Source organism: Agaricus bisporus (assembly GCF_000300575.1).
Source record: "Agaricus bisporus var. bisporus H97 unplaced genomic scaffold AGABI2scaffold_5, whole genome shotgun sequence".
NCBI lineage: Eukaryota > Fungi > Basidiomycota > Agaricomycetes > Agaricales > Agaricaceae > Agaricus > Agaricus bisporus.
In genome coordinates, this window is record NW_006267368.1 from 1422359 (window position 1) to 1445531 (window position 23173).

Here is a 23173-nt window from a genome sequence, read left to right on the forward strand (position 1 = left end):
TATACATTGGTTGGTGGTTCAAACGTTCCGGAACCAAGATCCATCTTTGATAGGGTGTCGCGTTGGCGCCGGATGACGTATCGACGGGGTGGAAATCAAACGGGCGCTCAAGCACTTTGCCGCAATCAACATCTCACTTGCCATCCTCAATGGTGCCAAGTCGATATCAACACCCTGTACTTGCTCAGCACCGTCTTATCACTCTTCTTCCGCCGGACTTGGTCTCAGAGGTCAACCATGCTTACTTTCTGCACATTCTTGCAACCAACCCTAAACGTGTCATACCTTCTGGGAAATCTTTGATTTCCATAGTCACACAAGAAAAATTGGGCGACAGTTGGCTGGATGACAGAGATCAAAAGCCGAAACTTGAGCATCGAGTAGCCCAATCTATGCACGCAGCGTTTTGGGACTCAGTAAGTTGTATCGCTCGTCGCGAGATTTGGTTATTAATTCTATCACCTAGACAATGGATAAACTTTCCTCTCCAATACCCTCAGAGCAAAATATACATATAAAGCGACTACTCCAAGATATTTTGGAGGCCATTTCGCCTCTGCTTCCTCACGAGCATCCCCTGTTGCATCTTCTCTCGCTTCCCCCTCCACCATCTACTGCTCCATTATACAGTTTTATTGGCGTAGAGAAGGATATTCTGGCGACTTTGCGCCTGCGTTGTGCCCCTCTGCGAGATAACGAAATTGATGCTGAAATGCAAAATTTACAAAGACCTCCCTTAAATGTATGGCCAGCAGATAAGACGCGTGTTGACAGGCAGCAAACATCAGGGACAATCAAGATAACCCCAGCGGCGAGATTTGTTGTTCAGTCCCTCAAGGCTATCCTGACCGTCATCGACCATATGAAGTCCGACCTCCATAATTTTCTGCTAGGTTCTATGACTGAAGAACAATTAGAAGCATTGGTTATACGGGAAGCGAAGCAACGAGAAAGGGATCTGGTTATTAAGCTTTGGTCCCTTCAGAATCAATATTCCCATCAACACGGAGAGGAAACAGTCCGGGAACAGTGGCGCCAATGGTGCAAACACACGAGAGAGACAACCTTGCCGCAAGAGGACAGGTGGAAGGCGAGGCTAATGACAGCCATTGCAATGCCAGTACCGTTGAATTGCGCTCCCCAGGAAATTGTTTCTCAGAACACAACCGGAAACGAGCTTCCTCCGCAATTTTTCTTCTCGTGCCCTGCTCTGTACCGATTGCAGGATCACTTGCAGGCAATCGTCATCGCAGCAACATTACGTTCGCTTACTCGATTGCCTCCGCCGTCATCCCACACCCACTCAGATGCAGAAAACCCAGCCGAAACCTTCATGCAGCGAGTATGGAGTTTATTACAGACCGAATTAGAGGAGCCTATGAACACTCACGAGGCTGACGACAAAATGCTTAAACTAATCAACCTCGCTGATGAAGTTGTTCGCGCACGTCGGCTCGTAGTGGGAACTTTGGATCCGAGTGTAGAACAGCGTCTACGTGAGGCAGTCAAGTGGACTTTACAGCCAAATGATCCCGTATTTCTCTTGTTGCAGACGAGGCTAACGGAGGTTCTACTCGATGGGCTTGCCACCAAAGAATGTCAACAAATACCCGACAAACTCAGAACTGGACGGAGTTATTTCAATAATTCTGATGGGCATTTTGACAAACGACCTAAACTAGCTTATGAACCAGAAGGGCCTACTTATGTTCGCAGACGGCCGCTGCCGAAGATCGTGGGTCCAGTGCATACTATCAAGGGTTTTGAAGATCCCATACTTGGCAAAGCCATCGATGAAGCTTTCACTAGGTTGAGCCAGATTGTTGGATGGATTGAGTGCGTTTGGGGTGATCTCGTCTAAAGTAGTAGATGTGCTCCTTGGAACATGCATAAACCTCGCCGGGACATTTCTTAATGGTATTTTATTAGACCCGATACGTGATATCCAGTAATAAGTATGCACCTGCATACTTGTTTTTCAATCTAACCTTTTGTAGGAGAGCCTCCGTTGCCTCAGACAAAAATCCACTCGCCGATGCATAAGGTCCTGAAGCTATTATAAGTAATGAGTCGATGACAAAGTAACAAGATCGGTCCCCGATAGGTTACGATGGATCTTGTTACTGTGTGCTATGCCGTTACTATATCCTCAACGTTCAGCGCATCTTCAGATAACAGGTGTACGAATGCTCTTCTCTCGTTATTATCTGTTGTTACCGGGTACTTCTTTACCAATTGAAGGGGGATAGAGGATCCATCCGATAGGGATTCGGCAGAACAGTGGTATGATATCTATCGCTATATGCCGCCCGGATGGATCTTGGAAGGCTCCTACAAGGTCCATCCGATGCGAATATCCGAGGACAACATACGTTATATTCCACTCAGGCTGCCAGTGGGTAATCAAGAACACTGCAGGAGTGGTAGAAAGGGAAATGGGAACGACGTTGAGAATTATGACTAGACGGTAGACCAATCATAAAATAGGCATCTTGCGCTTTACCTGAAATGCGAATGCGAATATAAATGTCGCCACAAGGAAAAACTATGTACTGATTAGGAAGGAGTGGTGCTAGTGGCATACTCTTCACTGTCAATTATACTCGTTGTGATAGTGTCTGACATAGTGCTTCATGCAACCCACATTGCGCCACTTCGTTCGGGCTTTCAATGCTTTCTCGTCCAAAAGACACTGGTCTACTTATGGAATCCGACAATGATAACATTGTGTCCTTCAGTCTCCACTCCTGATCATTGCACAGCTTACGAGATGCGGATCTCATCCGAGGTCGTTTTATAACTGGGCTGTTACGCTTCTAGTTCCCCGTGTAAACGCTGCTCGCCGCTCTCTGGTATATCAATGACTCTCAACGAAAACAACATTCAACTCAACGGGGATTCACTGTCTTACAGTGCCGACGTTTCAATCGCCCCAAAGGACGCTTTAGACACGCAGGCAGCTCGTCGCCCACCACCAACGCTCTTGTCGGAATTTCTGAAATCGCATAAGGAACTTCAGAGTTATAGGTAAATTGTCCTCTCTGACTCGCTCTCTCATCGAATATCCTACTGAATGACCTGTATTAGAGACGGTGCTCCTGTTCGAGTTGACGGTCAGACTCTCAGCCTCGCGGGTGTGGTCGCCGTCGCTCGCTATGGAGCCTATGTCGCACTTGACGATTCTCCTCTCATCATGAATGCTCTCCAAAAGAGCCGAAACGTGATCGAGAACAAGGTCAACAGTGGTACCAGTGTCTACGGGTTGTCGACTGGCTTTGGTGGCAGCGGTGCGGTAGACTGATAATGAGGCTACTTGGTTTCGCTTAATCTTAAGTTGTAGCTGACACCAGAACCGACCAACCGATTCTTCTGGGACACGCTTTGATTCAACACCAGCACATCGGAGTGCTCCCAACGTCTGAAGACCCTCCGAAAATATTACCACTTCTTGATGCGAGTACTGCGACCACCATGCCTGAGTCTTGGGTCCGGTGCGTGTACCATTTGTTGTACTTCGAAAAAGTCAAAACTTCATGTTGAAACATTTCAGAGGCGCCATGATCGTTCGCATGAACTCCCTCATCCGTGGACATTCGGGAGTCCGGTCCGTTTCCCTTCATCATGTACGTGATGCTCCGTGCTAACATATTACATCCAGGTGGGATGTCATTGAAAAAATCAACGAGGTTCTTAGGGCCGACCTGGTTCCGCGAGTCCCTCTCCGTGGAAGCATATCAGCTTCTGGAGGTGTGCATCAATCGCGCTATAATTAACTGATTCCAACTGATTGATCTTTCGCAACCAGATCTATCCCCCTTGTCGTATGTCGCCGGCACTATTGGTCTGTTTGCCGTCCTTATGAGGCTGGGCACACCTGATTAATTCCTCTGCAGCGGGTTCCCCTTCGGTTCGGGTGTTTCACGGCTCAAACCAATTTGGCTCCCGTCAAGTTTCTCGTGCATCAGAGGTTCTTCCACAGCATGGTATCAAGCCTCTCGCACTGGCCTCTAAGGAGCATCTTGGTATCCTGAATGGGACAGCGTTCTCAGCTTCGGTTGGAACCCTTGCAGTTCATGAGGCGGTTCATCTGTCGCTTCTTGCTCAAATCTGCACGGCTATGGGCACAGAAGCACTTTTAGGATCGCGAAGCTCTTTCGATTCATTCATCCATGCTACTGCACGTCCGCACCCTGGTCAGGCAAGTTGAATATATTTTACACCATCTATATGGTCTGACACAAAGAAGGTTGAATGCGCTAAGAATATTTGGGACCTCCTGGAAGGTAGTCAATTAGCTTGTGGCCACGAGGAGGAAGTCACTCTGAAAGACGACCAGTATACTCTTCGCCAAGATAGATACCCATTGCGCACTGCCCCTCAATTTCTCGGACCTCAAATTGAAGATCTTTTTGCTGCGCTGACTTCCTTAACCCAAGAATGCAACTCTAGTAGGTTCATGATTTTTAGGGTGTACTCACCTAATATTCAATCATTCTATACAGCTACGGATAACCCTCTCATTGACGGCGAAACTGGGCGTATCCATCACGGAGGAAATTTCCAAGCCATGGCTGTCACCAATGCTATGGAGAAAACCCGCCTTGCACTCCATCATATCGGCAAGATTATTTTCGCGCAGAGCACTGAACTTATCAACCCTGCAACAAATCGAGGCCTTCCTCCGTCTTTAGCAGCCAGCGATCCATCTTTGAATTACCACGTCAAAGGTGTTGATATCGCCACCGCAGCTTATGCCGCTGAACTCGGCTACTTGGCGAGTCCCGTTTCTACTCACATTCAATCCGCTGAGATGCACAATCAAGCCGTCAAGTAGGAACATCTTTTATCATTGTTTTTATCTGGAACTAATTCGTTTTGGTAGTTCCATGGCACTTGTTTCTGCACGAGCAACTATTAATTCTATTGACGTCTTGTCAATGCTGGTGGCGACTTACCTATACAACTTATGCCAAGGTATGTGTATGATATCGGCCATACACAGAGACCTGACGTCCACCAGCCCTTGATCTTCGTGCGCTGCAGGCAGAGTTTGTGTCGCGTCTTCCCGACCTTGTTCAAGATGCACTTCGAATTCATTTCGGACTTGCTATTCCCTCCAAAGAAGAAGAAACTCTTGTGAAGTCCCTTGTCCGTGTCATGCGTGAAACCCTCGACAGGTCAACTATAATGGACAACGAGGACTGCATGTTAGCGGTGGCCAACTCTACTACTTCTACTCTCGTCAAGTTCTTTGCAGAGTCAGGTAATTGTGATTTGAAGAGCCTAAACGAATTCTGTTCTCGGGTGGCCTCTCACTCCGCTGGTGTTCAAGATGAACTCAGGAAAGATTATTTGACTGGTTTGAAGGGTTCCACACCCGCTTCGTCATACTTGAGCAAAACAAGAGTTGTATATGAATATATACGAGAAACGCTGGGTGTCAAGATGCATGGCCTGGAAAATTACAGTGGCTTCGTGAACGGACTTGGCGTCGATGCTGTTTCCATCGGAGAGAATATTTCGATAATTTATGAGGTCTGTGACTTATCGACTTTCATGGTGAAGTCTCCAGTGCTGATTATTCGTTGTAGGCTATCCGTGACGGAGATATGCATCATGTAGTCGCATCCTTATTTAATTAGTCATTGTCGAAGTCGCTTGTGTATTCTTTATTCCCAGAATGTTTGTTAGACGAGTTGTAGGATTATAACCCTCCATCGGAAACCCTAGATAGAGACTACACGGAAACAATCAATTTATAGCAGTTATCCTTTTTGATATCTCGAGCTTATAACCCCTTATCCTTAACATCAACAAACAATAATACTCTTTCAACATCTATAGACGAGGATATACAGGCTACCAAAGTACGGGGGAAGAAAATACTGGATCGGATGAGGATATTGGTCATGAGAATGTTGAGCTACCAAGATTCACTGAGGATAGAAATACATGTAACAATCAGACGCCAATGCTAATATAAATACCCGGAGGCCAGAACCTCTAATCTAATCATGAGCATCGATTTGCCCGTTTACAACACAACACCGCGCTTCCGATAGCATCAGCAGACCGCGTTACTATCGTGCAACAAGGGGTTCTTAAAGTCTGTCATAACTCGGGTCCTGTTCTCAGGTGCTCAAGTCCGGAACGTTGACACCAACAAGAATTGGTTGAAGAACCTGTAAGCAAAGGACGGGGAGTCAAAGTGGCCCAGTGATCCAAGAGAGAAGTTGATCCGAAGTGAGATACAGCATTCAATAACAAGATTTTGTTTCAAGCAAGAGTTGCATATGATCCGGTGAAATTCAAGGATAAGAGACTAGATGCTTATCAACACATGAGGTCAGTCCAAGGTGTCGCTGTCAGAGCAGTTTACAAACAAAGTATAATACGACGTACAAAATCCACAGACTCTAGAGTTAAGTTGACGAGTATCGGTAATACGCGTCATTCAGACGGAACTGGCTCGAACTTAACCCTGACCTCAGCTATTTCTTTCCTTGCCTCCTGCATCGTCTTGTTGATTTTGCCCTCTAACTGTTTTGCCTGAACGACAGACAGCTCTGGGGCGACCTGAGCCGTCAGGTCAACAAATAGCATGGAGCCGGATCTTCGCGCTCGCAGGTCTTTAATGCCGATCAACATTCGAGCATCATCATGTACGCCAGTTTTTACAAGGGGCGTCAGAGACCGCCTGAGTGATTCTGATTTTCTTCGAGAGACTCCAGCGTCGGTTAGATCACCCCATGCGCCCTTGAATAAGCTGGCTCCTTGTTGTAATATGACAACAGACACTATAAGGCCTGACGTAGGTTTGATGATTTTGTTAGCTAATCATTTTCAAGTTGAATGGAAGACTATTCACCGCCTATAGGATCCAAAGGGATAGCTGGGAAGTACCAAGTCCCTAAAATCGCTAGAAGCGCCACTCCACTGGAATACGCATCGCTGCGGTGATGAAGAGCGTTTGCAAATAAAACTGGACTATTTTCCTGCTCTGCCACACGCTTCGTGATCCAATATAGCCATTCTTTTACAAGAACACCCACAGCAGCGAACCATGCTGCATTGACATCAACAGAGTGTACATGTGAGTCTGCACTGACAGGCAAATTTGGTGCAATCAGTGTTACGTTTTCGATAACGGTGTGTATCATCCCAGGAGGAACAGAAGGCAGAGTCTCGCTTATGGTTGCTAAAAGCAAATGATACGAATGAACTCCGATGCCAAGGGCACCACCAATTAAAAGCAGTGATACTGTCGTCGTTCCCAGGGTCTCAAACTTGGCAAAGCCATAAGGATATCGTTCCGAGGGGGGTCTCCGCGAGAGGTTCCAACAGACTAGAACGACGAGGTCTCCAAGGAGATCTATAAGGAAGCCATTGAATCAGAACCTTCACCCCAAGAGGGAAACAAATACGTACCGCTAAGTGAATGACCAGCATCCGCAAGGAGCGACGCAGAATGGAGAAACCATCCAGCTGTACCCTTTGCGGCAGTCAGAATAATATTCGAAACAAGTCCAACGAGGGTAATATAGCTTCCTCTATCACCTAAGCAACGGGATAAGCGGGCAATAGTGAGCGCGCTAATAGGAAGGGGAGGAAATAGGAGCTCACGTTTATTCCCTTTGAGGGCAGCTACAATATGTGCAGCGTCATGAGAATGACCACTTCCATCTTCTCCGTTGTGCGAATGCGAATGAGCGAATAGCGAGTGTGAATGGTCGTGGTGATCCGGATTACGATCAACGTCTTCGTTCGACTTCTGTCCCTTCCGTTCTGTGCTCGCAGCACGACGTTGCATCATGATGAGTCGTTTGGAATGGAGCGCAGTCTGCCCCGACGTGTAAGCAAGGGAGAAGGAACGATAGAGTCGACGACGGCTAAGACCAGAATGGAAAAGATGCCTGTGATGGTTACAAGATGGCACGTTTACAGTTCTCAGGGACTGACAGCCAAACATACGCAAGTGCGGGACCGATGGGCCCGCAGAAGCGAAGCTGACTGCTGTGCGGGCGAGCAAAGGAAGAGGCCCATGGAGTGGATGTATGTACATATGTTGTACCAGTGCTTTTCAAGATACCGGGGGCCATTGTATGTGTATTTGTTTTCTCGGGCGCAACTCAGTGGTGAGCGATGACGTACATATCATATGTTTCTGATCATCTACCACATGTCCTCCAGCATCTTCAGGACTTCCCCAAAACTAACATGACCCTCCCCTCCCAGTGCATGAGCTGCAATTGCGGGAAGATCTCCGCGAGGGACATTGTACTCTGACAAAGTTGAGTGCAGACCCAGGTCTCGAACCAGTCTGTTCCCATAATCACGACATGCTTCGAATCCGATTCCAGCATTTCACTTACCCATCGATGCGCGAGGAAAATTTGAGAATATCCCCGTCAACTGTACCCGTAGACGGTTCATCAATATACTTCAATGCAGCCGCGACAAATTCCTTGTTCTCCTGCGTACCGACCCGCGCTTGGAGGGCAACTGAAGGCGACAAGGTTAGGCACTAGCACTATCGTCAGAAACTCGATCCTCGTTCGCGAAAGAGCCACATACTGAAGTAATGCCATGCGGAATGCCGTATCCGGCTCCTATCTTATGGCCGACACTATGAGATATCCCGAGAGCCCTAGAGCCAAAATGAAGCCTGAAATATCGAATGGTGGGATTGTGTGTTCTACTCACACATATTTTTCCAACTTCATGGGCCACAGGCTCATCCACGAAGCCAATTGTAATTTTTGTCTGACCAGAACAGAACTTGGGTCCTTCTTTGTCATTGGCAAATACTTGAAATATTCGGATATCGCATGATATCCAAGGATCTTGACTGGAGGCGTAACGTGGTTGCGATAAAGGTCCTCTGGGTAGAGGTTGACAAATGTACTGCAGCCAATTTCTGGTCTGTGCCTTACCTACAGCATGGTCCAACGATTTGATCCCCGTGGACAACCTTGCAAATTTCCATCGGTCCCAAATGGTAGAAAAATAGTGCTTATGAGAACTTACCATAGACGTTCCGGGGTACCTAGGGTCATCTCCGCATCAAGGATGATCCCTCCTGGGATAAGATTGGGGGAGCTGACAGCAACTTTTTGACCTTCATTGTTCGTGTATCCAGCTCCCATCTTGGCCTCTAGTCAGCAGCAGAGTGACCCAAGAATAAATACGCTTGCCTGATACTCCGCTGCGCTGAGCGTCGTAGGAATAGCGATCTGATTTAGCATATTCCCGCCCTTTTCCTGCTGATAGAGATATAATAATGTCTTGGCAGCATCGATGCAAGAACCCCCGCCGACAGTTACTATACCATCACAACCATTCTCTTCCAACACCTTGCTGGCAGCAAGTATATCAGAGATAGGAGAGTGCTGCTGGATTTGATGGAAAGTAGCCCCGTAGGCATTGCATGTACGAAGTAATTCTTCCACCCTCCGGGCTGTATCCGTCTATGTCGTTGAGGCGAGAGTTACAGTGAACTATGCAACAATTACAATACCTTGAACAGGACGCTCTTGCTGGTTAACACCAGAGCTCTCGTAATTCCTAGTGTTTTCAGCAATTCTGGTAGGGCTGTCTTGACACATCCAGGTCCATAAAATAAACCTTTGAGATGGAGCTGCCAGCTGTAGTAACCTTGGTAGGTTGTGGAAGTTGAAGTATCCCGATCCACAGTAGACATGATTGTGCGCAGGACCCAGGTGGAGGCTGAACGAGACTTTGCTGCATTTGAAAGCCACTTTCTTTTTCTTTCTTTCTTTTTCTGGTGGAGCCTTACTGTAATGACTCTGAACACGTGCTTGAAAGTCACACCGTTAGATAATTCACAAATTCAGATTGGTTGAATACACCACGCATCGGAAATGGGAGGACCCCGCTGGTCTGTGCGGGTAAAGTCTCGTCCGGATTGGGCAATGTATAAATGCCACTTACAAAGCCAAGGTGGGCGGATGATTTATCTATTAACATAAATTTGCTCAGTCTTCCCACGGGGGGATAAACGTCAAAATATCGCGTGCTGATTGGCTCGGAGTCGTCTGAGTTAGGAATCACCTTTTGGGGTAATGACTATTAATGAGTGAGCCGCGTCGCGAAATCTTCCCACGAAGCCATCTCGAAATCAACGACGCGTTTTCTCTTTCGGAGCGCTTCACTTCTTTTTGAACATTGTCATGGAATACTGCTGGTCTTTATTGGTTACACTATGGGCTTCTCCATAGTTTCAACACTCCCGTATTCTTGGATTTCCCAGGAATTTCACTTCAGAAGGGCTTTCATTGTTGAAACTATGCTGTTGATGTTGGAACTGGTTGATTTTACGAACACATTCTTACTGGCGTACGACTGCTCCCAGCGGTCCCTGTAAGCGAGATTGTGTTCAACGAGTCAGCCATTCCTATTCAAATCACATTGTTGAACTTGAATGTCGTGCTTTTCTATCTCATCTGTTTTCGGAATGCTATGAATGGCCTTTTATCAGTAATGTGGGCAATGGCGATGGCTGCAAGATGCCTCGACACAAAAATTCGAGAATATTCCCCGATCTTTCAGGGTAGCCGAACAGCAAATACGTTATTCGACGCGACGCTGCGGTGCCGTACTGTGGTAGATTGGAGACGTGTCTTTGAAGGAATTATTCTCATGTGAGTGTTGCACGAAGCTACCTACCCATGCTCATGCTGACCGGCATAAAATACTACAGGCCATTTTCCTTTGTCATTCAGACCCCACCCGATTTCGAAGAGGAACGATCTCGCGTCAGGCAGGCTCACCGTGAAGCCTATGCTTCACCACCTGGAAGCCCTCGCCGGCGAAGAGTGATGGGAGTTTCATCAAGTCAAAATGTACCGTCTCAACGTTCAAGGGTCAGTCAACAGCAATGCGAGTGAGTTACAATGGCCGGTATTTCTGTGTTCATGGGATCAATGACATTTCTCAAGGCAAACATTGGACAATGATGTATTTCGCGATGAAAATACCCCACCCACTCCCCAGGAACCCTACCCGAGTCCATCAACCACCCAGGCAACACGGCGTTTTGACCGTAATGTTGCTACATCTGGTACGATTTGGTTCCTCCATTTACGTTCCATATAACTAATCCAGTAATCCACCAGGCAGTAATGTGAGCGAGGATAGTACTAGGATATCAAGGCGCCAATTGGCACAGCGGGCACGCAGAGACAGAGAGCGAAGGCAGAGGGCTAGAAGGACCACAGAAATAAACGTGAGCGACTATATACTATGAGCTCGAAGCTGATATTGATTATGAGTTGCTAAGGAACCTGATAATACTGGCCCACTACCAACTCCACCAGCAACACAGGGAGGTCAAGCATCTCGCACACGTAGGTGTGACTTTCATTGTTGGACGAGACCAAGCTAAAACAAATTTCCAGGCAATGGCCAGTCAATGGAGCCACTGTCTCGCCGCTGCCGCCGCCGCCGCACAGATGACGACCTGTTCCTTGCCGCCCGAAGTCCATATGTCGATACAGAACGGCGCCATTCGCTTGGCCCAATGAACGTTGCGTGTGCGCATTGTGGTGCCCTACACTGGATTGGGGAGAAACTTGCCCGGTCCTCTGACCACTCACCAAAGTTTGGCATGTGCTGCCATGAGGGTCAAATCTCACTCCCGCAGCGCCAGGACCCTCCAAGGCACATCCAAGAGCTTTTTCTTTCTCAAGAGCCACACGCGAGAGAGTTTCGAGAGAATATCTGGAAATACAACCGTGCTTTTTCATTCACGTCGTTGGGTGTAAATGAAGTCCACTCAGTAAACAATGGACGAGGTCCACCCGTGTTCTGTATAACAGGAGAGCTCTGTCATTGGTCAGGGTCGCTGGTTCCACATAACGGACAACTACCTAAATACGCCCAGCTATACATTTACGAGCCACGTGAAGCTCTGGCGGCACGCATGCAGCAGAACCAAGACCTGGATGAACAAATCATGGAGACGCTCCAGACCTTCCTCCTCCAACACCATCAGTATGCTCCAGTCTATCGCCATGCTTGGGAAATCCTCCGCTTGCACCCAAACATCGAGAACCACACTGTCACCCTTCATCTCATTCCTGGCTCGGACAGGCGCAGATATAACCTCCCAACCTGTGATGAACCCGCAGTCATAATTCCCACCACCCCATTCAATTCCCGCCGAGACATTGTTCTCAGGTCAAGAGACGGTCCTCTCCACCGCATCTACGACATCCACCCAGCCTACTGTCCTCTCCAGTACCCGCTGTTGCATCTTTTCGGGGAAGATGGATGGCATGAAGGATTGACAGTAGTGAATTCAAACAAGCGACTTTCGCAATGCAAGGCCATCTCTTATTACTTAGAGGTCCGACCAAATCAGTTTTCTACTTTGTTGCGTGGAGGACGTCTTTTCTGCCGATACATTGTGGACATGTATGCCTCAGTAGACCAGAATCGACTTCTCTATCTACAAAATCATCAGCCACAGCTACGAGCATCACTTTATAGTGGCCTCGAAGATGCCGTTGGTGAGGGTGATGATAATCTTGATCTCAACAATGTTGGAAGCCGCACCGTCCTTCCATCCTCATATATTGGAGGCCCACGAAACATGTCACAATGCTATCAGGACTCAATGGCCATAGCTCGATATTTCCGGAAAGTTGATATTTTCCTTACAATGACAACCAACCCGGAATGGGAGGAGATTAAAGGGGCTCTTTATGAGGGTCAGACTGCATACGACCGACCGGATATAGTGGCGCGGGTATTCCAGCTCAAGAAGAATGCTGTCCTAGAGTATATTTCAAAGCATGGTGTATTTGGGCATACTGCAGCATACGTCTATACTATTGAATTTCAAAAACGTGGTCTTCCTCATATGCACTCCCTTATCTTTTTGAAGGAGCCACACAAGCTTTCATCACCCGAAGCCATTGATTCGTGTATATGGGCACGATGGCCAGATCCAGAGACGGAGCCTCTTCTCTTCGAGACAATCAAGAAATGCATGGTTCACGGTCCGTGTGGAGCCCTCAACCCCAGGGCGCCCTGTATGGAAAATGGGAAGTGTACAAAGGGCTACCCTAAACCATTCCAGGCATTCACTGTCATGGACCCGCATGGATATCCCCACTACTACCGACCTGATGACGGTCGAGCATTTGAGGTTAGAGGGCATATGCTTGACAATAGGTGGATTGTCCCATATTCCCCCTTCCTCTGCGGTACATTCAACTGTCATATCAACACCGAGTGTGCCTTCTCGCTGGGAACATTCAAATATGCATTTAAGTACATTCAGAAGGGTTCCGACCTTGCAACGGTTGCCATAACGGACAAGAACAACGAAATTCTTCGCTGGAAGAACGGACACTTCATTTCACCCCCACTTGCAGCGTGGCGACTCAAGCAATTTGAAATCCATGAATTGGTTCCAAACGTCGTTCAACTTCAGGTTCATCTCCCTGGCCAACACATGGTGACATTCAACCCCAATGAAAACCTTGAAACCGTCATGCAGCGCGCTGCTACTGAGCAGACTACGCTCACTGCTTTTTTTGCTGCCAATGCTGATCAAGGTCCCCTTGGTGTTGAAGCTCGCACATATACATACCAGGAATTCCCTCAGAAATTTGTCTTCAAAAATAGGATCAAGAAGTGGGCCCTTCGACAGTCGGGATTCGCACTGGGCCGCATGTACTTTGTTCCACCAACTGCTGGTGAGAGGTTCTACCTTCGAACCCTTCTTACTGTAGTCAAAGGGCCGCAATCATTTGAAGACCTTCGAACCTACAACGGAATTTGTTATGAATCTTTTCATGGAGCTTGCCTTGCCCGTGGCCTCCTTGAAGATGACGGAGAATGGCGCCAATGTTTAACAGATGCAGCTCTAATCAAAACAGGTCAACAACTCCGACGTCTTTTTGCAACCCTCCTCCTATTTTGCGCACCATCTGAACCTCACACTCTCTGGACTCAATTCCGTGAGCACATTTGTGATGATCTCCGACCTCGCATCACCCAACTTCTTCAAAGAACACCTACAGAGGACGAGATTTATGATTTCGGCCTTTACGAAACAGAGAAGATCTTGAACGAATCAGGCAGGCTTCTCAGTGACTGGCCTTCCATGCCGCGGCCTACTAATGACTGGGCTTCAATCGAAGACAATTCCAATGCACTTATTACTGAACAGCTTGCTTACAACCGCCATACTGAACTTGCGTCTCTAGAAAGAAATCTTCAGTGCTTAAACCAGGAGCAAGAAGACGCATATAACCACATCATCCAATCCGTTGAACTCTCTCAAGGTCGTATATTCTTTGTGAATGGGCCGGGGGGAACAGGAAAGACATTTCTTTACAATACTATCTGTAATAAGGTCCGTAGTGAGGGCTGGATAGTACTATGTGTTGCTTCATCGGGAATAGCAGCCTTATTGATCCGTGGCGGTCGAACAGCCCATTCTATGTTCAAAATACCTATCAACAACCTCAATGAAGACTCCTTCTGTCACATTCCTAAAGAAAGTCATCGAGCAGGTCTGCTTCAGGCTACGCGTTTGATCATCTGGGATGAAATAGGTGCCCAACACCGTTATGCACCTGAAGCGCTAGACAGAACATGCAGAGACATTCGAAACAATGACCGCCCATTTGGTGGGATAACAGTAGTCTTTGGCGGTGATTTCCAGCAAACCCTACCAGTTATACCTCGAGGCTCACGCGACCAGATAATTGACGCAACTATCCAGCGATCTTTATTATGGGAACATGCAGAAATTCTCAAGTTGCACCGAAATATGCGGCTCGAAGCTGATGATAGGGAATCCCAATCTTTCTCAGAGTGGCTACTCGATGTGGGGCATGGAAGGGGAAACAATGATGGCAAGATTAATCTGCCAGCGGAAATGAGATTGGATGATATCAATGATCTCATTGATGCCATTTATCCAGCTATCAACACGACACCACCACCTCCACCAGACTACTTCCTTCAACGAATGATTCTCGCACCACGTAATGCTGATGTGTCTGATGTGAACCACACAATCCTCGCCCAAATGTCTGGTGAAGAACATGTCTATTTTAGCGCTGACCAACTTATACATGAAGAAGGGGCTGACGGTGCTCTCGAGCCTATACCGGTGGAATTCCTGCGGTCTGTCAATGCGCAGAGCCTTCCACCTGGTGAATTACCAATCAAAATTGGGTGTCCTCTTATTCTCCTTCGTAATCTCTCACCTTCACATGGTCTTTGTAATGGAACGCGGATGGTTGTGACTCGGATGTCCAGTAGAGTCCTCGAGGTTCGAATTATTGGAGGAGATCATGGTGGTGAACTTGCTTTCATTCCCCGTATTGCACTTATCCCATCCAATAGCACTGAGTTCACCTTCAAATTTCGCAGACTTCAATTCCCGGTTCGACTTGCATTTGCACTGAGCATCAACAAATCACAAGGGCAGTCGGTTAGATTTGTTGGGTTGGATTTACGGTATCCTGCATTTTCTCATGGACAACTCTATGTAGCTCTGTCTCGAGCAACATCACCCCGAAGAATCAGATATATTCTTCCTGAAGACGCTGTAGAAAATTATACTACAAATGTTGTATGTATTTATATGCGGGCATGAGTCGTGTGAGAATTGATATTGATCGTCGAAGAGCGACATCATGTTTTCATCATCAAAACACGCACCCCTGGCATGACTTTACTGCAGATCAGGTACTCTTCATTGATATTGAAGTGCCTGCACAGAACCACGAGGCCGACGACATTTACAACTGATGTATTTTCGGATTACAAGCGGAAAGTGCATATTCAAGCGGGTCCCTTGCCTCCCTTTAATCATCAAAGAAAATTCAAACCGACAGAGCCTCCTTATCCGGAATGGAAATTTGGGGATGGAGTTAATCACCCTGAGGCAGAGCAAGCTTCATGGGGTAGCACAGATGACGCACGTAGGACAAAAGTGTGGGATATGAATGATACACCACCAAAGTAGGCTTAACTGGTTTGATGACTCGGTTTCGTCTCGCAGATTGGCGCAGTGTTCTGAGCATTATTTAGGGAAACATACCAATTGTTGACTTCCGTAATTATACCGCGACCGATTGCATTCGTGTCGAGCTTGTCGGGTGAAGGAGTGCCGAATCTTGCACCATTCAGTTACTTTTCAATGGTGAGCGTCTTCAAATCGAGCGAACGAAGCCTAAATAAGCGCTGTCACGCAGATATCGCACAACCCGCCCATGTTATCAATTTCATTTTTACTTTCTCGGCGACGTCCAAAGGATACTCGGGAGAATATTCTTCAGACTAAAGAATTTACGGTCAATATCATCAGCGAGCCGCTCGTCCATGCCGCGAATGCGACCTCTGTTGAGTCGCCCGCCAACACCAACGAATGGCTTCTGGCAGGCCTGACGCCTGCTCAAAGTGTCGGTATTTACCCCTCTTGAATTGATATGGGATTGAGCAGTACGTAGGTCCTCGTGAAACCAGCAATTGTGGAAGAGAGTGCAGTGAGCATGGAGTGTGAAGTATTATAATTTAGCTAATTATAGTCGACGCATTGACTGAGGGCACTTTGTTATAGATGCATTCTTATCAAGATATAGCACCTTCGCCTCTGGTTGCGCCGACAACAACCGTTGTGCTAGGGCTGATCAAGAAGATCCATGTCCGAGAGTCGTGCTTGCGGGAAGATGGGTTGACGGTAGACCCTGGCAAGTTGAGACCGGTGGCGAGGCTGGGAGGGGGAGGTTATGCGAGAGTGACGGACGGTTTTGACTTAGCGAGGGTGTCGTGGAAGGAAGTGAAAGATTTTTATGGGCAGTAGTATACAGCGTATAATTAGGAACCCATGCAGCATACGGCCTGGAAGAGCACAGCCACTCTACTTTGTTTGGTTCCCTTTGATATCCTCTCTACTTACGCTCGCCTTGTTTTGTCCTCGCCGTTGTCTGTTGCGTTCTCTAGACCAATCCGTTCTCACTTCTCACTTTCTCGCTTTTTCCAGCTGCTTCTTGCCACCTCTTCCTCTCAAAGTCCATAATTATGGCAGAGCACGACTCTCAGCCTTCAAAAGCTGAGCAGCGTCAACTCGCCGTCGAAAAGCTCAAACGCGCCACCTCACTGCCACGGATGAAAGATGGTCGGCGAACTCCGATGCACGTAGAAGCCGTTAGTGAGAGCGAGAAGCCCTCGTTCGACTCAACGGATGGAAAAAGCTCTTCTTCCCAATCCCCTCCGCTCGAAGACACCCTCCCTCCTCTAGAGCCAGCCAGTCCACCTGAAGAAGACCAATACAATGCTGAACCAGAACCGGATACCGAGATTCAGGACCGAACCGTCTCTCCCGCTCCCCCAGGTCGGTCCAAACGCCGTTCTCGATCGCGCTCCCGATCCAGAGGGTCCAGGGACTTTAAGAACAAGGCTCGGGGAGCTCAGTCTCCAATTCCACCAGCAGGCGATCTCTCACAAGAGGACGAGGAGCCCCCAATACCAACACCGCCACCCGTCGTTTCTTCAGCCCAACCTCCGCTTTTCTCCCCTTTGCCTCATCATCTTGCCGCACTTCAGCATACCCATTTTGCGCGATCCCCTACTCCAGAAACATCTACTCTCTACCCTGGCTATCCCTCTCCAACCCCAATGCTCCTCCCTACGCTCGAGGCCCTACAGAAGGGTTTATTTCGTTCAAATAGCGCAAGTAATGCAGCTGCCGACCGGAGACGGGCTTTAGCCAAGCTTACTGGTGGCGCCGACATATATGATCCTTTGCTTGCGACACCGTCGACCCCGCCGCCATCCAATAATAAGCTATCGCGGAACAATACTGTGTCTGGAGGCGAGCGAATCGCCGCTCGCCAAAATATGTTGACACTATTAAGCGGTCGGCTTGCGAAGGAAGCAGAGGTAGAAGGGAGTGGATCTGAAGAGAGGACAGCTCCATCACCAACTCCCCGACGTCGGAAACGGCGGTCAAGACGTGGCTCAGCTGGCGCACATGTGGGAAACATTGAATTTGACTGTCCTACTGTGTCTGCGGACACACCTATTCCACCTCCCCATCCCCCAGATTCAGTTGGGGAGTTGCGTATGCTGTCAGTGACTCCTATGCAGGCCTCAAGTAGGAATCAAAGTAATGAACGTGTTGGTGCAGCGGTTGACATGATGGATGCTGCGGACTCTGTTGATACTGGCCCGACTAGATCTAATCGACACCGGGATAGCGTACTAGTCGAGGAGGATGAAATTGATAATCAGGATGTGATCGGGGATGATTTGAAATTGGAACAGCAGGAAGAGGAGGGGACTGGCCAGTTGCTGCAGCCTCCATCGCACCATGGCCACCTAGGATTGCCAGTGACGCCCCGTCGTTTCACACCAAATGTTACTGTTGTACGGGTACCACATCCTCCAGACGTACCTTCTCAAGTCTCGACCGATTCGGAGGTGGTGCCTGGTACGACAGAGGCGCCCTTTTATTTCAGTCACGGTACTCGTTCCAGCAGTGACACATTCCCTGCAAGTCCCTTTACAATCCCTTTTACGGAAAGACCGTCTGAAGAGGAAGAAGAAAAAGTCCTGTATCATCCTGATATTTACCGCGCGAGAACACCTTATACCGATATTCATACGGATGGGCTTGGTAGAGAAATTAGTTGGGTTGGAGAACCCGGTGAGTATCATTATTATCCTTGTTTGATGCATGTATATGTGTATTCAACGACTGGTCAGTGCTTGACGTGAATAAGAACAATGATTTAGTCATTGAAAGCGATTCGGAAGATGATAGAAGTCGAAAAGGGGTTGCTGGCGGTCAGGATGATGATATTCCTCCAATCACAACAGAAGAGTCTGAGGATGATGAGCATGCGTTCGAAGAACCGCTTTCACCGACTTCTTCCGAGGCACAGCAGAAAGACTTCTCAATACCTCGAGAATCTACCAATAGCGTTGAGCAGAATGATTCAAATGTCCTTCTGCCTTCATCCTCTTCTACTTCAGCCATAACCAATTTGCAGTCGCCTGAACAATTGGGAATTTCACCACCACAACTCTCTGCGCCGAGGATCCAGGGTAGTGAGAAGTCCCCGCCGACGGCAGATGATTGGGAAGAAACCTCGTCATCGATCAAGCGTAACGGGGAAACCACATCACCCAGTACTTGGGAGAAAGTAAAGGGCGCCTTTGCAAGGGCGAATCCTTCCGGCCGTCGTTCACGTTCAAACAGCCTGGCCACGAGAGAGCGGCGGGACAAAACTGAATCAAGTATTAGTAGGGAAAGTGGCGCAAGTTTAACAAGTACGAAAGCTATCGATGGACCTGTGCATCCGTCTGTACAAGCACCTCCACTGATGCAGACACCTTCCGCCTCCACTTCTATTCACTCTCTTTCCCCTCATGGGCACATCCCTCCGCGTAGTGGTGCCTCGCCAATTCCGCCTGCAACGAGCGCTGATTGGGCAAAATATCAAAGCATGAAACTGTTCCCATTTCCTGGTATCCAGCTACTGGAGGAGCAGAGGAATAAGAAGATAGCTGGAGTGAGTGCGGCATCTTTGTCGTCACCTGACGTGTCCACAGGTGTTGTTGATGAAGACCAACCCCCGCTCTCATCGAATTGGTATAACAGCACACCACCACGTACTCCGGATACCTCGAGGGAGCGAACGTTGTCACATCAAGCGTCCGATTCCAAGCTGTTGCCGAAATTCAACGGGTCCGCTAATGGAACATCTCTGAGCCTGTCAGCTTCACACGGACAATACATTGACGTGGTTTCCTTGCAGTCACTCTCACATAGTGGAAAGACGGCCAGACCACAGCTTCCCAAGACTCTATCGGGAGTAAGGCAGTGGTTGACAAAGAACAACAACAAATTGTTCTCTCCTTCGTTGCCACTCACACACCCACAGTCTTCAACTTCTTCGGAAGTGAGCAATACGACCGCTACAGTTGAACCTGTTAATGTGGAGAAGACCAAAAACGGTCACAAGAAGCCCTCGCTATCTGACTTATTCAAGAAACCGGGGAGCGAGTTAACTACGGATTGGGAAGAAGTCGGGACAACACCTATCAGTGCGAATGGTGACTACTCATTCGTGTCTGGATCTTCAAATCCGCCCTCCTCTACCACCATGGCACCCACTTCTACTCGAGCCGCGGCGTCTTCATCCTCCTCTGATTCCAATGAGAAAACGGGCCCTCCTTTTCAGTTGAAGGATGGGAGGCATAATGCGAAGTCACTGACAAACCCAGCAAGGTTCCCGAAGGCGAAGAACCTTACTCCTCTAGAACTTCAGAAACCAGCGTCTCTCCATATAGATGAATCACCTTCTCCATTGTCCAACCCTCCTTCACGTTCCGATCCCCTCCTTTCATCAACGCCTGACCCTTCGTCGTCTCTCAGCGATTATCCTCGCTCTACCTCTGAGTCCTCAAGTTCCTCTCAATGCTCTTTTGCACCTCAGGGTTCCCATGTAATTGATAAGCTTGAGGAGAATCTGGTCCGAGGTTCAAGGAACCTGCCGTTGGCTTCCATCATCGATGACCCTCCTCGTAGGTCGGTGTTTACATGGTCTGTGTATCAAGTGGTCAATCAGAGGACCGTGAAAGACCGGTTCCTGTTTCTTTTCAATGATTTATTGGTTATCGCAAAACCGAAGCTGTCACCGCATGAGAACCTTGTAGATTTCAAGGCTAGTTCTCCAGGCCGCTTGTTTATAGTGAAGAATGCAGTGCTATTGAAGGACATACGGTTTACACCGGGACGGACAGACACTGCTTTGAAAAGTCCCTCTTTAAAAGAACAGCCGGTCAAGAATCCAACGATCAAAAGCTTCGTGTCGCAGTTTGCAATGGATCCCGAGGGTGCAGTAAAGACTTTGGTGATGAAATATAGGATACTGGAAGATCCGAGGAGACTTGGACGATTCATTTTCCACACCATCGAACTAGATCGAGCACGTGTCGGTGAATACTTGTCGAAGAAGGCACATAAGCAGGAATTGGACGCATACTTGAACAATTTTGGTTTCATTGGTTTGAGGATCGACCGAGCGTTGCGGGCATTCCTGCTGTCAATAAATGTCCCTATGCAAAACTCGTCCGCATTGGATAATCTCCTGTACGCCTTTGCTGGTTGTTGGTACGATGCCAACGCGAGGTTTGTCGCTTATGACCGCAACATGGCGGGGCGGCTGGTGCTGGCGTTGGTGAGGTTGAATATGATTTTGCATGGAGACCTTGCAGAAACACCTGGACCGACGGGATACCCTGTGGAAGATTTCCCACTCAGGGATTGGATTAACGTCGTACAGCGGGCGGACCGAAGACAACTTTTGCCGATAGACCTTCTAGAGGACCTGTATGATTCAATCCGGCAGGAGAAACTATGTCAAGCGCGCTCTGACAATGCGAGCGACTCGGCTGTTCGACTTATTACTGTTCGGAAATCTGTTCCTTGTCGGTTGACGTATAAATCCCAGTCTGACCCCATCATACTTCGAATCCCCGCGCCCGACCCCAACCTTACTATCTACCTTTTTGGAAAGGACCTGCAATTCGACCCTCCTGTGCTTAGCTTTACAAAATCTTCGGAAGTTTCCTTCCGCATCATCGGTAACGAACTTGGGCTGAAGTCAATGATCATGTGTCGCGCGGGGGCGAATGCGCTGAAGTACAGTGGTCTTCCTCTTAGCAATACTTTGGTTGTGGAGCGCGCATTCATGCGCAACACGTTCCAAATCGCATTCACTGATCACCGCGAGATGAAGCGGAGGTACATGTTCAGCGTTGCTGATCCCGTGCTAGCGCTGAGTGTTCGTACCTCGATTGAACGAGCCTCGTCAAACGTCAACTCTATACCCTCTACATCTTCTGAAAGCAACAAATTCATGAGGGTCGCCGAACAAGTTGCCTTCCGCATCTTACAATGCACACTCATTGATGGCCCTGACTTCGTACGCTCAAACAAACTACCTATTCAACCTGTCTCAGGCCCATCGAAATATGAGATGAACGGCAAAGCCAATGGCTTCAGCTACTCTAAACATGGTCGGTCAAAATCTCGGAGTCAGCTATATCGCCATGACGCTGGCCAGAATGAATTGGACCTTAGTTATGACTCGGCCAGTTATAGCGAGTTTCGAGACAGTGATGTCAGTGACGTCAATGAGGAGGTGGAATCGCCTACCGGGCCATTATGGTCTGGCGAAGAGCTTGTGGCGCAGTGTCAACAGAACAGCACGATACCAATGATTTTGTCTCTGCTTCAGGTTGGGGTTCTTGGCAAAGACACCGTTCACCCTCTATAGTAAAAGTCTCTATGTTATCTCGGTGCGTTTGTGGTTTGCTTGTCAGAAAACGCTTCAGCTTACGCATTTGCATCAGCTACTTGCATTGATGTTATCACGGGACCCTCGTTTCAAGTCATCTGCATCCAGATTCTTGCCTAGTCACTTTCATTCTTATACATTGTATCATCTAGGATTATAATCGTCACTTTCGGTCTACCTCTGGTTAAGTCTCTCTTTTATATCCACTTTTCTTTAATATGTAGCGCCCACAGTCTCTTCCCAACCATTTTGTATTCCTTTTTCCGATTAGGTGTCTCGATTTTACGACTTTATCTAGTTTATGTCAATATGAGTTTTGCATGTTGTGAACGGGATTTGTATCACTTTGTACAGGCGATTGGCGATAGCACAAGTCAGGGAAATGTAAATAGATGTTCGAGAATGTCAATTTCGCTTAATGTACTGTGAAGGGAATTTTATCACTCCCTTGGAGCAATGGGCTTAGGGTATTGATGGGAGCAGCGGGATACACCATTTCGCTAAGAGCCTTTCGGGTGGAATATCCGCCCGAGATCTTCGCTTTACACCGTATATGGCGCACGTTTATCGAGTAGTAGGCATAACCCTCTATCACACACACTGAGAAGACCGATGTCATTATTATTTGTGGATACAAGCTGATGCAGGAACGAATGCAGGTTGGCCACTGTTCTTTCTTACTTTTCTCTGATTCGAGAGTCGGATTAATGGCCGAGGAAGACTTGAAGCATTCATGAGGTTCTCAAACATAGTTTCTGATGTGAGATTTGTGAATGGCCAACGCATTTTGTCTGTATTCCGCTTACTCTGTCCCGTTT

At 47.9% G+C, this 23173-nt stretch overlaps 8 protein-coding genes across 8 annotated transcripts; 6 read left to right on the plus strand and 2 right to left on the minus strand.

Annotated features, from left to right (window-relative positions):
* Nucleotides 1-149: 149 nt before the first annotated feature.
* AGABI2DRAFT_69064 (hypothetical protein) lies at nucleotides 150-1861 on the plus strand (the record flags this gene model as incomplete). Its single annotated transcript, XM_006461094.1, has 2 exons — nucleotides 150-416; nucleotides 467-1861. The coding sequence occupies 2 exons, from the start codon at nucleotides 150-152 to the stop codon at nucleotides 1859-1861; spliced, it is 1662 nt and encodes a 553-aa protein (XP_006461157.1).
* A 979-nt stretch (nucleotides 1862-2840) lies between these two features.
* PAL2 (phenylalanine ammonia-lyase) lies at nucleotides 2841-5780 on the plus strand. Its single transcript, XM_006461095.1, has 12 exons — nucleotides 2841-3027; nucleotides 3088-3287; nucleotides 3341-3491; nucleotides 3551-3604; nucleotides 3659-3747; nucleotides 3806-3841; nucleotides 3894-4198; nucleotides 4247-4448; nucleotides 4503-4830; nucleotides 4883-4974; nucleotides 5021-5535; nucleotides 5592-5780. The coding sequence occupies exons 1-12, from the start codon at nucleotides 2861-2863 to the stop codon at nucleotides 5640-5642; spliced, it is 2190 nt and encodes a 729-aa protein (XP_006461158.1). The 5' UTR covers nucleotides 2841-2860; the 3' UTR covers nucleotides 5643-5780.
* A 244-nt stretch (nucleotides 5781-6024) lies between these two features.
* Nucleotides 6025-8061, minus strand: AGABI2DRAFT_192692 (hypothetical protein). Its single transcript, XM_006461096.1, has 5 exons — nucleotides 7624-8061; nucleotides 7429-7557; nucleotides 6869-7372; nucleotides 6403-6806; nucleotides 6025-6329 (listed from the first exon to the last, which is right to left on the minus strand). The coding sequence occupies exons 1-4, from the start codon at nucleotides 7967-7969 to the stop codon at nucleotides 6451-6453; spliced, it is 1335 nt and encodes a 444-aa protein (XP_006461159.1). The 5' UTR covers nucleotides 7970-8061; the 3' UTR covers nucleotides 6025-6329; nucleotides 6403-6450.
* A 19-nt stretch (nucleotides 8062-8080) lies between these two features.
* On the minus strand, nucleotides 8081-9737 carry AGABI2DRAFT_192693 (hypothetical protein). Its single transcript, XM_006461097.1, has 8 exons — nucleotides 9518-9737; nucleotides 9195-9467; nucleotides 9028-9146; nucleotides 8934-8971; nucleotides 8704-8881; nucleotides 8575-8647; nucleotides 8373-8524; nucleotides 8081-8320 (listed from the first exon to the last, which is right to left on the minus strand). The coding sequence occupies exons 1-8, from the start codon at nucleotides 9698-9700 to the stop codon at nucleotides 8173-8175; spliced, it is 1164 nt and encodes a 387-aa protein (XP_006461160.1). The 5' UTR covers nucleotides 9701-9737; the 3' UTR covers nucleotides 8081-8172.
* A 1877-nt stretch (nucleotides 9738-11614) lies between these two features.
* On the plus strand, nucleotides 11615-12271 carry AGABI2DRAFT_54678 (hypothetical protein; the record flags this gene model as incomplete). The annotated part of the gene is made up of 1 exon (XM_006461098.1): nucleotides 11615-12271. A coding segment is annotated over one exon (657 nt), but the record flags the coding sequence as incomplete, so codon positions are not given.
* Nucleotides 12272-13897: 1626 nt separating this feature from the next.
* On the plus strand, nucleotides 13898-14080 carry AGABI2DRAFT_56625 (hypothetical protein; the record flags this gene model as incomplete). The annotated part of the gene is made up of 1 exon (XM_006461099.1): nucleotides 13898-14080. A coding segment is annotated over one exon (183 nt), but the record flags the coding sequence as incomplete, so codon positions are not given.
* A 1632-nt stretch (nucleotides 14081-15712) lies between these two features.
* AGABI2DRAFT_204725 (hypothetical protein) lies at nucleotides 15713-16880 on the plus strand (the record flags this gene model as incomplete). The annotated part of the gene is made up of 5 exons (XM_006461100.1): nucleotides 15713-16008; nucleotides 16078-16189; nucleotides 16242-16448; nucleotides 16497-16550; nucleotides 16607-16880. 5 exons carry the CDS (start codon nucleotides 15713-15715, stop codon nucleotides 16847-16849), a joined length of 912 nt encoding a protein of 303 aa, XP_006461163.1. The 3' UTR covers nucleotides 16850-16880.
* A 187-nt stretch (nucleotides 16881-17067) lies between these two features.
* AGABI2DRAFT_185450 (hypothetical protein) lies at nucleotides 17068-22553 on the plus strand (the record flags this gene model as incomplete). Its single annotated transcript, XM_006461101.1, has 4 exons — nucleotides 17068-18694; nucleotides 18784-19952; nucleotides 19995-22356; nucleotides 22411-22553. The coding sequence occupies 3 exons, from the start codon at nucleotides 17068-17070 to the stop codon at nucleotides 22332-22334; spliced, it is 5136 nt and encodes a 1711-aa protein (XP_006461164.1). The 3' UTR covers nucleotides 22335-22356; nucleotides 22411-22553.
* Nucleotides 22554-23173: the final 620 nt, after the last annotated feature.